The following is a 14,367-nucleotide window of genomic DNA, read 5'->3' on the forward strand; positions in this document are numbered from 1 at the left end:
TTAATCACATTATTAAACAAACAATAATGGAATACCATCTATTTAAATAGTTTTGGATGTTTTCTACATTTTTAAATATTTTGATTTCAATTACAACACAGAATACAAATTGTACAGTGCATACTTTATATTTATTTTTGATTAAATGTTTGCACTGTTAAAAACAAGAAATAGTATTTTTCAATTCACCTTATACAAGTATTGTAGTACAATCTCTTTATCATAAAAGTTGAACTTACAAATGTAGAATTATCTACAAAAAAATAACTGCATTGAAAAAACAAACAAACAATGTAAAACTTTAGAGCCTGCAAGTCCACTCAGTCCTACTTTAGAGCCAGCCAGTCACTAAGACCACCAAGTTTGTTTACATTTACAGAAGATGCTGCTGCCTGCTTCTTAGGTACAATGTCACCTGAAAATGAGAAAAGGCATTTGCATGGCATTTCTGTAGCCAGCGTTGCAAGATATTTGTGTGCCAGATGTGCTAAAGATTCATATGTCCCTTGATCTTCAACCACCATTCCATAGGACATGCGTCCATGCTGATGATGGGTTCTGCTTGATAACAATCCAAAGCAGAATGGACTGGTGCACACTCATTTTCATCATCTGAGTCAGAGACCACCAGCAGAAGGTTGATTTTCTTTTTTGGTGGTTCGGATTCTGTAGTTTCCACATTGGAGCGTTGCTCTTTTAAGACTTCTGAAAGCATGCTCCACCACCTCATCCATCTCAGATTTTGAAATGCCATTCTGATTCTTAAACCTTGGGTCCAGTGCTGTAGCTATTTTTAGAAATCTCACATTGGTATCTTCTTTGCATTTTGTAAAATCTGCTGTGAAAGTGTTCTTCAAACAAATATGTGCTGAGTTATCATCCGAGACTGCTATAACATGAAATATGGGGCAGAATGTGGGTAAAACAGAGCAGGAGATATACAATTCTCCCCCAAAGAGTTCAGTCACAAATTTAATTAATGCATTATTTTTTAATGAGTGTCAGCATGAAAGCATGTCCTCTGGAATGGTGGCAGAAGCATGAAGGGGCATATGAATGTTTAGCATATCTGGCACATAAATACCTTGCAACGCTGGCTACAAAAGTGCCATGCAAATGCATTTTCTCACTTTTAGGTGACATTATAAATAAGAAGCAGGCAGCAGCATCTGCTGTAAATGTAAACAAACTTGGTGGTCTTAGCAATTGACTGAACAAGTAGGAGGACTGAGTGGACTAGCACTCTTTCAAGTTTTACACTGTGACATAACTACACTCAAAAACAAAACAAAAAAAAATCTACATTTGTATATTGCACTTTCACAACAAAGATTGCACTACAGTACTTGTATGAGGTGAATTCAAAAATAATTTTTACAGTGCAAATATTTATAATAAATATACAATCTGATTTCAATTACAACACAGAATACAATATATATGAAAATGTAGAAAAACATCCAATATTTAATAAATTTCAACTGCTATTCTATTGTTTAACAGTGCGATTAAAACTGTGATTAATTGCGATTAATTTGAGTTAATCATGAGTTAACTGCGACTAATTGACAGCCCTAGTAAAAACATAAAGGGAAACAGTAAATATGAAGTGGGTCAGGGATGCAGAGTAGACAAGGTGATGGGAGAAAAGGAAGTGTATGGAGCGTTACCGGAGAGGCAAATTGGACAGACAGAAGCCCTGCTCTCTAGGTCTGCTCCTCCCTAGCCACACTCTAGCACCAGTCACATCAGACTTTTCTGTGTCTGTACTCATCATGCTCCCCTACTGAAGTTCACTAGTGGAGTCCCAGCATGACAGACTAAGGTAAGGTTTGTCAGATGGGGTCTTCTCTTCGGGGAGCTGAGTGTTCAAGCAGAACTATCTGGGAAGCTTGACTCAGAGCAGGGCTAGCAATGTTTAATCGAATTTGCTGTGACTTTGAAAATTGTTGTTGTTGAAAAGCAGACCATGCTCATGTCCTATGAAGGAAAAGAGCATGTGAAAAATCCCCAAGTGCAAGAGCATAATGGTAAGTAAGTTACAAGAGCCTGATAGGTAAAATTTTAAAATGAGCTGTTCCTTTAGTTGCTCCTGAATGGAAAAATACTGATCCCTCTATTAGCAGCATTACCTAGAAAATTAAAGTTCTGCTTGCTCACTCCAAATATATAACTTTGGTAAGGGAAATTCCAGGATGAATAGAGGTATTTAATCCACGCTCCAAACATCAATCACAGCATAATTTTGAACCACAGAGACAGCAGAGTGACTCCAGAAGGAGTGACTATATAACTTTAAACTGCTATACAAATAAACTGCTGTGTAACAGTCACAATCAGAATCAAGCCTGTCTCTATTTTATTTTGGTGAATGGGCAGGAATTGAGCAGTAAATTTTAAGACTCAGATACCTTAAAGGATGAGCTGCAAGAGCTTCCCTGAAGTGAAAAGGCCAGAAACTTTAAAGCATGCTCAGCACCCACAACTGGGGCCAGATTTTCAGAAGAGCACAGCTCCCATTCAGAACACTTCCCCTTCTGAACTGAAGTATTCACCATGTAGTGAAGAAGTCTAACATTGTTTAAAGAGGTAGACAGCTCTTTATTTTAACATAATTGGAAGCAACTACTATACTCATCTTCTTAAGGCCCTGAGAAAGCTGAGCAGTAGACTAAAGACAAATTTCTCTTCCTAGAGGCACATGGCTTATCTTTGAGTTTCTGCTGTCCTTACATATGTGGATTTTCTATCAGTCTATGATATCTGAGAGGAGAATTCTACCACACAATATGTAACTCACTACAGCTCAAACACTGAACAGCAAAGTATTCATCAATATATCAGTTATTCATGATGTTTCAGCCCAGGAAATGGAAACAGGTTGAGGGAGGATTCAGAAGTTATTTTACGTATCTTGTCTCTGCAGCAACACAACTATTTTTTAAAAGAAAGACTCCTGTAGCTAGAGGAAATGTTGCAGTGCGGGGAATGACAATACCTCTACAAGCAGAAAATGAGAACAATGAATGATCTGGATGATGGGATGAATTGCATCCTTAGCAAGTTCGCAGATGACACTAAGTTGCGGGGAGAGGTAGATACACTGGAGAGCAGGGATAGGGTCCAGAGTGACCTAGACAAATTGGAGAACTGGGCCAAAAGAAATCTGATGAGGTTCAACAAGGACAAGTGCAGAGTCCTGCACTTAAGAAGGAAGAATCCCATGCACAGCTACAGGTTGTGCACCCACTGGCTAAGCAGCAGTTCTGCAGAAAAGGACCCGGGGATTACAGTGGATGAGAAGCTGGATATGAGTCAGCAGTGTGTCCGCGTTGCCAAGAAGGCCAATGGCGTATTGGGCTGTATTAGTAGGAGCACTGCCAGCAGATCGAGGGACGTGATTATTCCCCTCTATTCAGCACTGGTGAGGCCACACCTGGAGTATTGAGTCCAGTTTTGGTCGTCACACTACAGAAGGGATGTGGACAAATTGAAGAGAGTCCAGCAGAGGACAATGAAAATGATTAGGGGGCTGGGGCACATGACTTATGAGGAGAGACTGAGGGACCTGGGCTTGTTTAGTCTGCAGATGAGAAGAGTGACGGGGGATTTGACAGCAGCCTTCAGCTACCTGAAGGGGGTTCCAAAGAGGATGGAGCAGGGCTGTTCTCAGTGGTGGCGGATGACAGAACAAGGAGCAATGGTCTCAAGTTGCAGTGGGGGAGATCTAGGTTGGATATTAGGAAACACTATTTCACTAGGAGGGTGGTGAAGCACTGGAATGGGTTCCCTAGGGAGGTGGTGGAATCTCCATCCTTAGAGGTTTTTAAGGCCCAGCTTGACAAAGCCCTGGCTGGGATGATTTTATTGGTGTTGGTCCTGCTTTGAGCAGGGGATTGGACTAGATGACCTCCTGAGGTCTCTTCCAACCCTATTATTCTATGAACAAAGTAGGAGGAAGAGGGAAAGCCAACGTTAGAGAAATTTAAAAATCACACAAAACTAGGCAAAAATTCTCCATCCATATTCTGTACAGTCACTATCTATCTACCTTAAGCATTTAAAGCAGGGATTCAAACTGGGGATCAGGACTCCTCAGGGGGTCGTGAGGTTATTATGTGGGGGGCTGCAAGCTATCAGCCTCCACCCCAAGTCCCGCTTTGCCTCCAGCATTTATAATGGTGTTAAAATATATATTTAAAAAGAGGTTTTTAATTTGGGGGGGGGGTCTGCATTCAGAGGCTTGCTATGTGAAAGGGATACCCAGTACAAAAGTTTGAGAATCACTGATTTAAAGTGCCCATCACCTTAGCATCTAAGCACCAAATACCAAAATGAAGAACCTGCATTAAGTTTAATTCATTAAACTCCAAATATAAACCTCAGCAACGTTCATTTTATTCCAAAACAATCATCTCACTGAGAACTTTGACAGATCAACTGACCGCATTCCATCTCAGGCTCAGTAAATTAAAAAAAAAAATAGTTGTTTGAGGTCACCAGGTAAGCCCCAGAAATGCAGATTTCAAGACACAGACGGCATAAGGAGTTGCCAGGGGGTTCTCTGGACAAAGGAAAACCAGAGTACAATTCACACAAGCTTACCTTAAGCTTAGCAAAATAGTCACACACTAAGTTAACCTGGGTTGAAGATTATTGTGGATGGCACAAGAACAGAAGCGGCAAGGGTCCAGTAACGCATTCAGCTCGAGAACTATCATTTAATCTCTGCCATAGTTACCAGGAGAGTAGTGTGCATGTTTGTTAACACTTTTACCCCTTATGAATGATCAAAACCAATTAACAAAAAGCTTGAGGCAGGCAGGTGTCAAAGAATAGGTATATGTACATTCCTACGGAGAACACCAATTGCAGAGCTCTTGAATTCAAAAGATAAGTTGAAATGCAACTTATCAAGTATGTTTTTCAAGTTGGATGTCAATTACAAGTGTTGCCACTGTAAATATTTTGACCAAGTTTTGTAAAAGGAAAAGAAAATACCCGAGAGCGAGTGTCTTTGCAAGCAAGCAAACTAACTAAATGTGTAGTTACCTTTTAAAGTTACCAGACAAATACAGAGTTGAAATGTAAATGTTATATATAATCACATTCTTCATTTGAAGAGAGAGCATGTGCACATATGCACAGATCATTAAACTGTTTCCAAATTTAAAATTTTAGTAATTTTCTTTATAAAGAGGCTAGATGACAGGTGGATGCTGTTGTTTTGGGGAAGCGGGATCTTGAAGAAATTGCCATTAGTCACATAACCAGGGTGGGGTTAGGAAAGATAGGTAAAAAAAAATTACAGGAATAGTTTAAAAAGCTGAATATGCAGCTTAGGGTATTATTAGCTATTTTAGAAAGAGGTCCTTTTAAAAAGGAAGCTGTGCAATAAGAAATTGTTTGAAAAATTAAAATGCCATAAACTTTAACTGTGCTCTTTTTTACATTTGAAGAAAAATGTAAATCCACATTTGAAATAAAAGGTAGCAGCTTATGAGAGAATATATATATTAGTACTTAGACATACTGAATGGCAGCAAGGATGGTGCATAAGCTGCCGGCAGGGCATTCTCAAAATCAAAAACAATATTTTGCTCTGTATTCCTACCTCTTTGACAGTGATCATGGGTCCAGCAGCGTTCAATGAAAATGCCATTTATTACAGTAGGTGGGCAGTTGCTTTTTCCTTTCACAGTTCCTGGACACACATCTCCACACTCTTCTGTGTCATCCTTGTTGGCAACGATGTAATTGTCTTCCACAGAATCTAAAATCCTAGACCAGTCGATTGTGGACAAGTAACACAGTTCATTGTTCTTCTCGATCCGCACTGCACCTCGAGTAATGTTCATCAGATTATAAAGGCCAATCTCTTTCAAGTGAACCATCTCAAAAATGACCAGAGCATAGTTAAAGAAGAGATGAGTTCCTCGAATCACAGTGAGGTTGGGAAAAAGCCCCTTTAAACTCTCTAAGCCATATACCCGAAAAAGCAGTAAGTAGTCTGTAATCATAGTCAGCTTGGGAAAGCTGAGCTCACGGAAATCTTCAGGCTTGGTTTTAAACATCAGCAATATTTGCAAGTGGCCCTCGATCACAGTGCAGTTCTCAAGCCTATTCAACCGAGTCAGGTTATTCCGGATGTCCATGCTCCTACAAACTGGAAGGTAAAGAACAGAAATAATTAAGTGACCATTTTCTAAAAGAATATATGTTCAACTGCTGTACAATACACTGCACAGTCAGAACATGACTGGGTACATTTTAAAGTAGTATGGCTTAAGGACTAGGAAATATTTCAAGGAACAATCCTGCATATATGTCCCTGTCAGTGTGGGCTAGACGACTTCATAGGTCTTTGTTATCTGCAATTTCTAGAATTTTTTGTTTGCTGTGAATGGAGTTTCCACATTGAAGTAACAGTATTCTAGACAGTCATCTGGCATTCACAAAAGACGAATACGTATCTATTCAGCAGCGGATTTTTGGCAAGTATTTAAAGAGAACGCCATACCTACCTCTTGTCAGATTATGCAATTAATGCAAAAGGATTTAATGGGCGTAATTGGGCAATATGGCATCATATGCAGGGGACTGACAGAGTGAAGGAAATTTTGTGAAAATGAAAGAATACAGCTTATACTCTAGCTTGGCCTTTATTGAGAGGGTAATAATGATATTTCTAGATTAGTTTATTTTATTATTTTTACATTCCAAGGTTAGAAATCTTTTCCCTGCAGTATCTAGTTAAGCATTTTATTCAACAGAACCAATAATCCAGAGAGAAAACTGGCAAAGTGAACAATCACACATGGCTCAAATTGGAAGAAAAACAAGAAACATAGGATCAGGCGCCGCTCCAGGCCCCAGCATGCCAAGCGCATGCTTGGGGCAGCAAGCTGTGGGGGGCGTTCTGCCAGCGCCGCGAGGGCAGCCTGCTTGGGGTGGCAAAAGCCCTAGAGCCGCCCCTGGCACCAATGAAACAAGGAACCAAAGAAACCTGGGTGTATTTACAACGCTAGACAGCATTTCTCAAATGAGGCCATCCAGGGCTTTTCTTGCAGCCAGTCTCCTGGGCTGTGACGTGGGGGAGGCAAAGTAGCGGCCCCTCTCCCTCTCTGTTGCTCCTGGGTGCACTGCCTTGGTGTTGGTTGCTGGAGACACAGGGCTTTGAACTCAGGCTGCGGGGCTTCAGGCTCCAGTCCCAGGCTGCCTCCCCTGACCTCCCATCCAGGGCTTTATTTGTCCCCAGGCTTGCCAGGCCTGAGTAAATCTGCTGTGAAAAGTGATACTTGTATGTTTATTAATAATCATTTTTCACAACAGACTTACTACCTAGCAGTAAATAAAATTGGACGTGCATGTGCACATGTTTGTTTTTTCTAAAGCTAATAAGTATTTTAGGAAAAAGTGTGAGGAATGGCCACCAGCACTCTGAGACCACAAAATAATTTGTCCTGAGAACCCCTGCTCTAGACACTGAAAACAAATTCATCAAAGAGATCAATTCCAACAGCTGCTGCAGGACTGAGTGATAGCACAAAATCCACATGTGACTGAGCCATTTTACAAAACCAGGCTGAGAACCACAATATCAAAACACAGAGTCTACTGAAAAAGCCTACTACAGGAATAAGATGTCTAGCAAAGCCCCAAACAAACCACTGCTGAAGTTACCTACTCAACTATTGCATCACAGAGCTCAGGCCTTCTGTCTAGCCACACTGCCAAGTGAAGGAACCAAATCTGGGTTCTAATTTTGAATTTTCAGCTCAGTCCATCTCTCCTTAAGGCAACAGGGGAGAGGAGGCAGACATCCCTCACTCTGTCTACTGATTCTTCTTTCCCTTTTCAATCACCCCGGGTGAACAAGCTATATTGCCTACTGCCACTCTGTTCCCTGTGACCCACAAGCCCTTGTTCACCTGCACAGAATGCACAAATGCATTACCTTGTTCTTCAAAATCAGATCTGCTGGCTGCTCATATATTTCAGTATCAAGTCAAAGTTATCTTCCTTGATTTTCCTACCCTCCGTGGACTTGCTCCAGCTGTTGTCAGATCTCATCTCTCTTTCTCTAGACCTCTCTTCACTCCCTCTATTCTTTTAGCACCAACCTGCTCTTCCCTTTCACACAAACTCAACTGTTAATGCAAAATTCTTCTCTCTATGCCCAACACCATGACCGCTCTAGAACATCCTCCCTGAATCTCTTCCCCTCGCTAACTCTCAACTGCCCTCCTAGTCTGATTGAAAAAGTTTATCCCCCCACCACCCACCTCCACCAACTATTGTCTGGAATACTAGTTACCATCAAAGGATTTTTGGAAATGAGGGAAATGAACTGATTCCAGAAAAACAAATACAGTTCTAATGATTAATCTACAAGGCAGTAAAATTTGCATACATATAAAAATGCACATGGCACTTGGACTGATAACATATCCACAGTATAGGGCTCTTGGTACTTTTAACAAAAGTTTGGCTTTTTTTTTTTTTTTTTTTTTAAAGGGACAGGACAAGGCCTTGTAAAGAGCACTATACACTGTCTAAGGGGATGGACTAAATGGAATCTGGTAACCCTTTTTACATCTTCCTGAATTTCCTTTAGTAGGAAAGAGCGGGTTTGATAGGATAATATTTTGCCTTTTTGAATCACAAGTTCTCTTTTTAAAAAATTCTGTTCATGGAAATATTCAAACAAAATCATGTTGTGCAAGATGTTATGTCAATGGCAGGGCAAACTTTCTTACTAATCAGCACTGGATACAAGGAGGGTTCCACAAGTGTTCACAGCCTCTGGATGGTCAGATATAGCATATATGTTTCATTGCAGCATCCATAGAAACAGATAATGAAGCAGAATCCTACCCTTGCTGGTAACAGCTTGCCTTCCCAAATGCAGGATAACTGCTTCAGGTAAACACAGATGGGGAGGAAGAGAGATAAAAGGCCTAAGTGAAAAGGTCAGATGGTAGAAGCAGTCAAATCCCAATTTGCACCAGCTACATCTAACCTGTCCTTGTCATCACTTTGAGGATACTAAAATCTCGTTAGCATATACCCTTCTTTTCCTGTCATAGGAGAAAGATGTGTGTATTCCTGGATGCTTGTAAACATTCTGCCACCACAAAATAAAAGTCAAGTGGAAAGTGAGCTAAAAAACTTACTAGAACAGAAAATCAGTATTAATCTGGGTGGGGTTTTTTTCTTGGTTTGTTTGCTTTTATACATCAATCCTACCTTTTATTATTTGCAAGAGGCAACCTGCAGAGCAGGAGCTACTAACCAAAATGTGAGTAACATGAGACATACTAAGCCTATCCCAGTGTCAGTTAAACTTGTAACTCCTTTAGTAACTGGTTCTAACCTTAATAATCAGACTATGTATTGAGTTATTTAAATGTGTGTCTCTCTAACTGCACTGGACACTGCAGTTTCCTTAACCTATCAAAATTCCTCTGAAAGCATTCCTCAGAATGATCCCTGGTGACCTCTATTCTGATTCAGAGTCTACAGCTCCTCTCTCAAAAATTTATATTTGAAGATCCAGGATTTTCTATTTGGATATTACAATGTCAGACCAATCACTATTTATCAAATTGTATGTAAACAACAATGCTAATCTAAAACAGTTATAATTAATAACATTTACCTGTATGTCTAACTCCCATACCTGAATGTACCAGTATATCTACTTGTGTACTTAATTAGCAATCTTCCAGTGCAGCTACCAGTAAATGCCTTTTAAAATAAAACAGTGCAAGATCATACACTTTTCATCTCTATTTTTTAATTCTATTGCAAATTATGAACTTCTATCTCAATTATACCATCCAGAGCCAGTAATCTAATTCAATTAACATCCATACAAACATCTCTGATGCTCTGATTGCATCAGATGCCACGAGAGCACTGCATGTGTGCACTGTTTTGTTGCTGTGAGATGAAAGTTTTAAGTACAATTTGCAGACTGTCACCCTTGACTGAGTCCCTTTAAAAGGTCACAGTTACAGGAGAATAAATCTCTAAATATTCTTTACATTGAATTCTGTTCTTAAAACTCTTTAGTCACTACTCAAATACCTCACTGTCAGTAAGCACCTTTCATGGTCATTCCTTCTACCTAAAAGAAAAGGACAGGAGTACTTGTGGCACCTTACAGACTAACACATTTATTTCAGCATAAGCTTTCATTGGCTACAGCTCGCTTCTTCAGATGCATAGAATGGAACACACATTCTATGCATCCGAAGAAGTGAGCTGTAGCCCACGAAAGCTTCTGCTGAAATAAATGTGTTAGTCTCTAAGGTGCCACAAGTACTCCTGTTCTTTTTGCGGATACAAACTAACATGGCTGCTACTCTGAATTCCTTCTACCTGTGATCTTTAGATAAGTACCACAGATCAGTGTCAAATCTTCCAAGTCGCAATTATTTAAATCTGTTCCTATTGATCTGAAGTCAAACTTTTTTTTTTAAGCTTAAGATGATTTTATACACTAAGCTTTTAGCTGGAGTAGACTTATGAAGCTGTATTATAAACATGCACATCTATGGCACTACGTGATAATAAGCGCTTTAAAAGGGAGGTTTCTAAAATCTAGACCCTGTTCATGTTCACAGAACTGTTTGTGGCAAGCGGATAGTTTCCATACTTATCTGTAAAATACTTAGCATGCTGCCAGCACTGCACAAATTAAAATATTAACTATTATTGGTGCAACTGAGTATCACTATATGGAAATTAGACTGAAAGTTGGCTACTTTTCAAAGCACCAACAACTGAGGATGTTCAGTCTAGACAGACATTTTGTGCCTCTTCATTTTAAACTTTTGTAAGGCATGTGATGCATTTAACTTTGATTTCGATCACTGATATCATCCCTGCTTTCTGCTGAGGTGTTAAACAATTTTCCATAGACATTTAATTTAATTAGCACATAAACATGATACGTTTATAACTTTCATACTTGTGAGAACTCTCCTTGTCTAGTTGCTTTGCTATCTCAGTAAAGACTTCTCTGCATGTGCAGAAATCCCTTCCTGAATCAGAATTTATATGAGGATTGAGGGGGTGAAAGCTTTAGAATCCACATTCAAAGCTTCTTATCAACACAAGAGGCAGTGAGTGATTTTTAATTATAATTGGAATAATTTAGCCATTTTTCTAGCAGATTAATTGCAAAATGTGGTTTGCAAGTAAGTACAGAATAAATCTTAAAACAATACTGCACTATTCTTGCATTCAGTCCATGGAAGTACCTAGCACACACACTACTACTAAGATTTGCTTTCAGCCTAAAACCACAGTACTTCACAAGTTGGCCAACAGATTGTCTTAACTTGGTTTTATTACATTCACTTTAATAAAGCCAACAGGAGTAACATTAGGCAAGTGAATTCAGATTTTACCTCTTTCATAAACCCCAAAACATCAAGTTAGCCACCAATCTAAGAGTACTTTTCAATGTTTGAGTCCAAAGGACACAACACTGAACACAAAGGCAGTCTACTGCAACTTACTATAGAGGTCTTCTATCCACTTCAAATACAAATCAAACCGTAAATTAAACAGTTTTGTTAACAGTTGACATTTACAGTAATAACTTTAAACTGAAAAAAAACAATATCACTTGGAAAAACAGGAGTATTTGTGGCACCTTAGAGACTAACACATTTATTTCAGCATATTAGTCTCTAAGGTGCCACAAGTACTCCTGTTCTTTTTGCAGATACAGGATAACACGGCTGCTACTCTGAAAAATATCACTTGGGTTCTCTTATAGAATAAAGCCACCTTAGCTACTTCACTCTGAAAAGAGCTCTTCTAAAGACTGTTGTAACTTTTTCCTGCAACCTTTGCTTTCTCTTCAACATGCATATGAAAGCTACACTATGAATTTTTTTTCCCCCTTCACAAAGACTATATGCAGCAACAACAACAACAACAACGCACTCTGAAATCATTTCTGTGGTTTCCTAACAGAGACTCTTCCACTGAACACAGACATACAAAATGAAATCTAAGTATCTTGGGCCATTATGGCCTGGTAGGCAAGTCACTGTTTTAAAGCTGTCCCAACATATGCTTTCACAATAGGACCACTCAGATCAGCTTGTAAATAAGTGAGGCACAGTTAATGGGTTCTCTTCTTTAAATAGTAAGCCATTTAACATTTGAGATCTGGCTTGCTTACTGACTGGTGTGTTAAATCAGAATTTCAAGGCACCCTACCAATAGAAAATAGGTGCTACAGCTTATAAAGGAATCAAGATTGAGAGTGCCATCCCCTGCATGAACGTAGGAGTCTCGCCACATAGGTAAGGCCTAATTTCTTGCTCATCCACCCATGTCCACTTGAACCCATCTATTCTTGCAGTAGCTTATTGAGTCCAATGCATTCAAAGACACTAGAGTTTGGGATCTTGCAGTAAAACATGCTCAAAGTTACATATTAAAAGGTGCATTAGATTAGTTTTTAAAAAATGCTTAGTTCTGTTTGATTCGTTTGAAAGCATAAGAGAAGCAAAGATCTTTGTAAGGGTGTGCAGGAACACACTACAGGGAAGGCTTGTTTCCCACAACACACTTCTTGGGTGCTGGACGCACAAGGCCTTTGGCCACGTGCCACAATATACATAAGCCCCACTCATTATACAACCGCCACGCGTGTTGCCATTTTAAGAAGTTACTAACTGGTGTGAGATTCTTGTGAAACTAACATACAACCTAGCAGTTTAAAGGCAATGAATATTCTGATCTTAGTTTTCCACAGATCCGTAATGTGTATTTTTAAAAAAACAAAACAATTGTACTTAATTTCTAGGAAAACCTCATAGCAATTGTTCATAAATCTAATTGCAAATAAAAATTAAACCTGACAATATTTGGAGACTGAGAAATAATATTGCTCAATAGGAATTTTTTTGCATTACATCCAAGTTGCTTCCAAAATCATTAGCAGAAGAATTTTACAATGTACACAGCACATCACAATGTGTGCTTTTAAAAGTGGGACAAGGAATCTTGTGACCAGATAACAAGAACCTCTTTTACCCACCGATGCTTAAAATGCATGCAACAAACTCTCTCACCAGGCACCCCAAACATGAGAAATATTGGGAGAAAATTAAACACATTGTACATGGATGGTTTTATTATTTCTTCAGAGCAAGTTAGAAGGGGAAGGATGCTTTCAGGACAGCAAATGCATGTTGAGGGTGACACTCACAAAGTGGTGCTTTCCCCCAAAGCCTTAAAATTTCATACAAACTATTACATTTAGCTTAGCAATATCTCATCTATAGCCACTATTTCTGCCAACCGAGTAACTGGCCTTACATTAAATTAGGTAATAGCTAGCAAGATATGAAATATCTTGGAGGGAACTGGGGTAAATTGCATGGTAAGGAGTTTGTTCATTCTAACAAAGCAAATGTTTTCAGCATCATTTTACCATTTGAAAAATCAAGACATCTCAAAACAACAAATATAGTTTTAAATTTTTGGCCATATCAAGAGGCCAACAACTGTACTGGAGGCCTTGTTGCTGCTGCTAATGAAGTGCCAAGACAGCATGCTATTTGGGGCAACAAAGAGGAATCGTCAGGGGCAGTAACATGATTATTAGTTAATCGGCGCCAAGCATCAAAGCTTCAACAAACTTTTCTAAGGACGCTTTGAAGCAAGGGACGTGCACTTCTCGGCAGCCATACACAAACTGCCAAACTGATGGCTAGGGAAGCACATTTTTCTTTCATTATTTTCCCACTGGTAGATTCAAGTGTCTTGCCAGAAAAGATAATTTTTTTATTAAAATGTAATTTTTAAAAAAGGATTCAGGAGTATTATTAAAAGGTAAAAATCAAGCTAGTCTTCATGAAGAACATAAATCGACTACCAACTAAAACTTAACATGACACTTAAAACACAGGTTTCCTCTAGTAAAAGGAGAAACAACAGAAAGAAAAACCATCACAATATGTCAATATTCAGTGCATAAACCACAAGTGCAACTAAGATAGGGCTGGTAACACAATCAGGTTAATACTTGGTTTCTGCTTACCAAATACACAGCTAACAAGTCGCAGCAGACAAAGTTGTTACACAGGAGTAGCTACTTTGACACACATAAAGCTCTGTTTAATGTAATTTAAATATACACAGTTAACTTCTAGGAAATGGAAAAGAAAAATATTACTCAAGTCTTTCCCATAGGAAAGGAATTACTAACAAGAATAAAAGCTCAGCGTTCAAGGACACTAGACACACGTGTAGCAGATTGCAAATTATTTTGTACATGGATGCAATGGTAAGTTAACTATCCAAGTCTTTTATCGCTTAAGAGTTGGCATTAGG

At 39.0% G+C, this 14,367-nt stretch overlaps 1 protein-coding gene across 2 annotated transcripts in view; it reads right to left on the reverse strand.

Annotated features, from left to right (window-relative positions):
• The window catches only part of INSR (insulin receptor), a 123,085-nt gene that overhangs the window by 88,031 nt on the left and 20,687 nt on the right, over window positions 1-14,367 (reverse strand). For both annotated transcript variants that reach the window (XM_075070976.1, XM_032782860.2), the window contains exon 2: window positions 5,615-6,166. In XM_075070976.1, coding sequence (XP_074927077.1) covers window positions 5,615-6,155 — 541 coding nt within the window. In that variant the 5' untranslated portion in view covers window positions 6,156-6,166. The remainder of the gene's footprint in view (window positions 1-5,614; window positions 6,167-14,367) is intronic.

Source organism: Chelonoidis abingdonii, chromosome 11 (genome assembly GCF_003597395.2).
Source record: "Chelonoidis abingdonii isolate Lonesome George chromosome 11, CheloAbing_2.0, whole genome shotgun sequence".
Classification (NCBI taxonomy): Eukaryota; Metazoa; Chordata; order Testudines; family Testudinidae; genus Chelonoidis; species Chelonoidis abingdonii.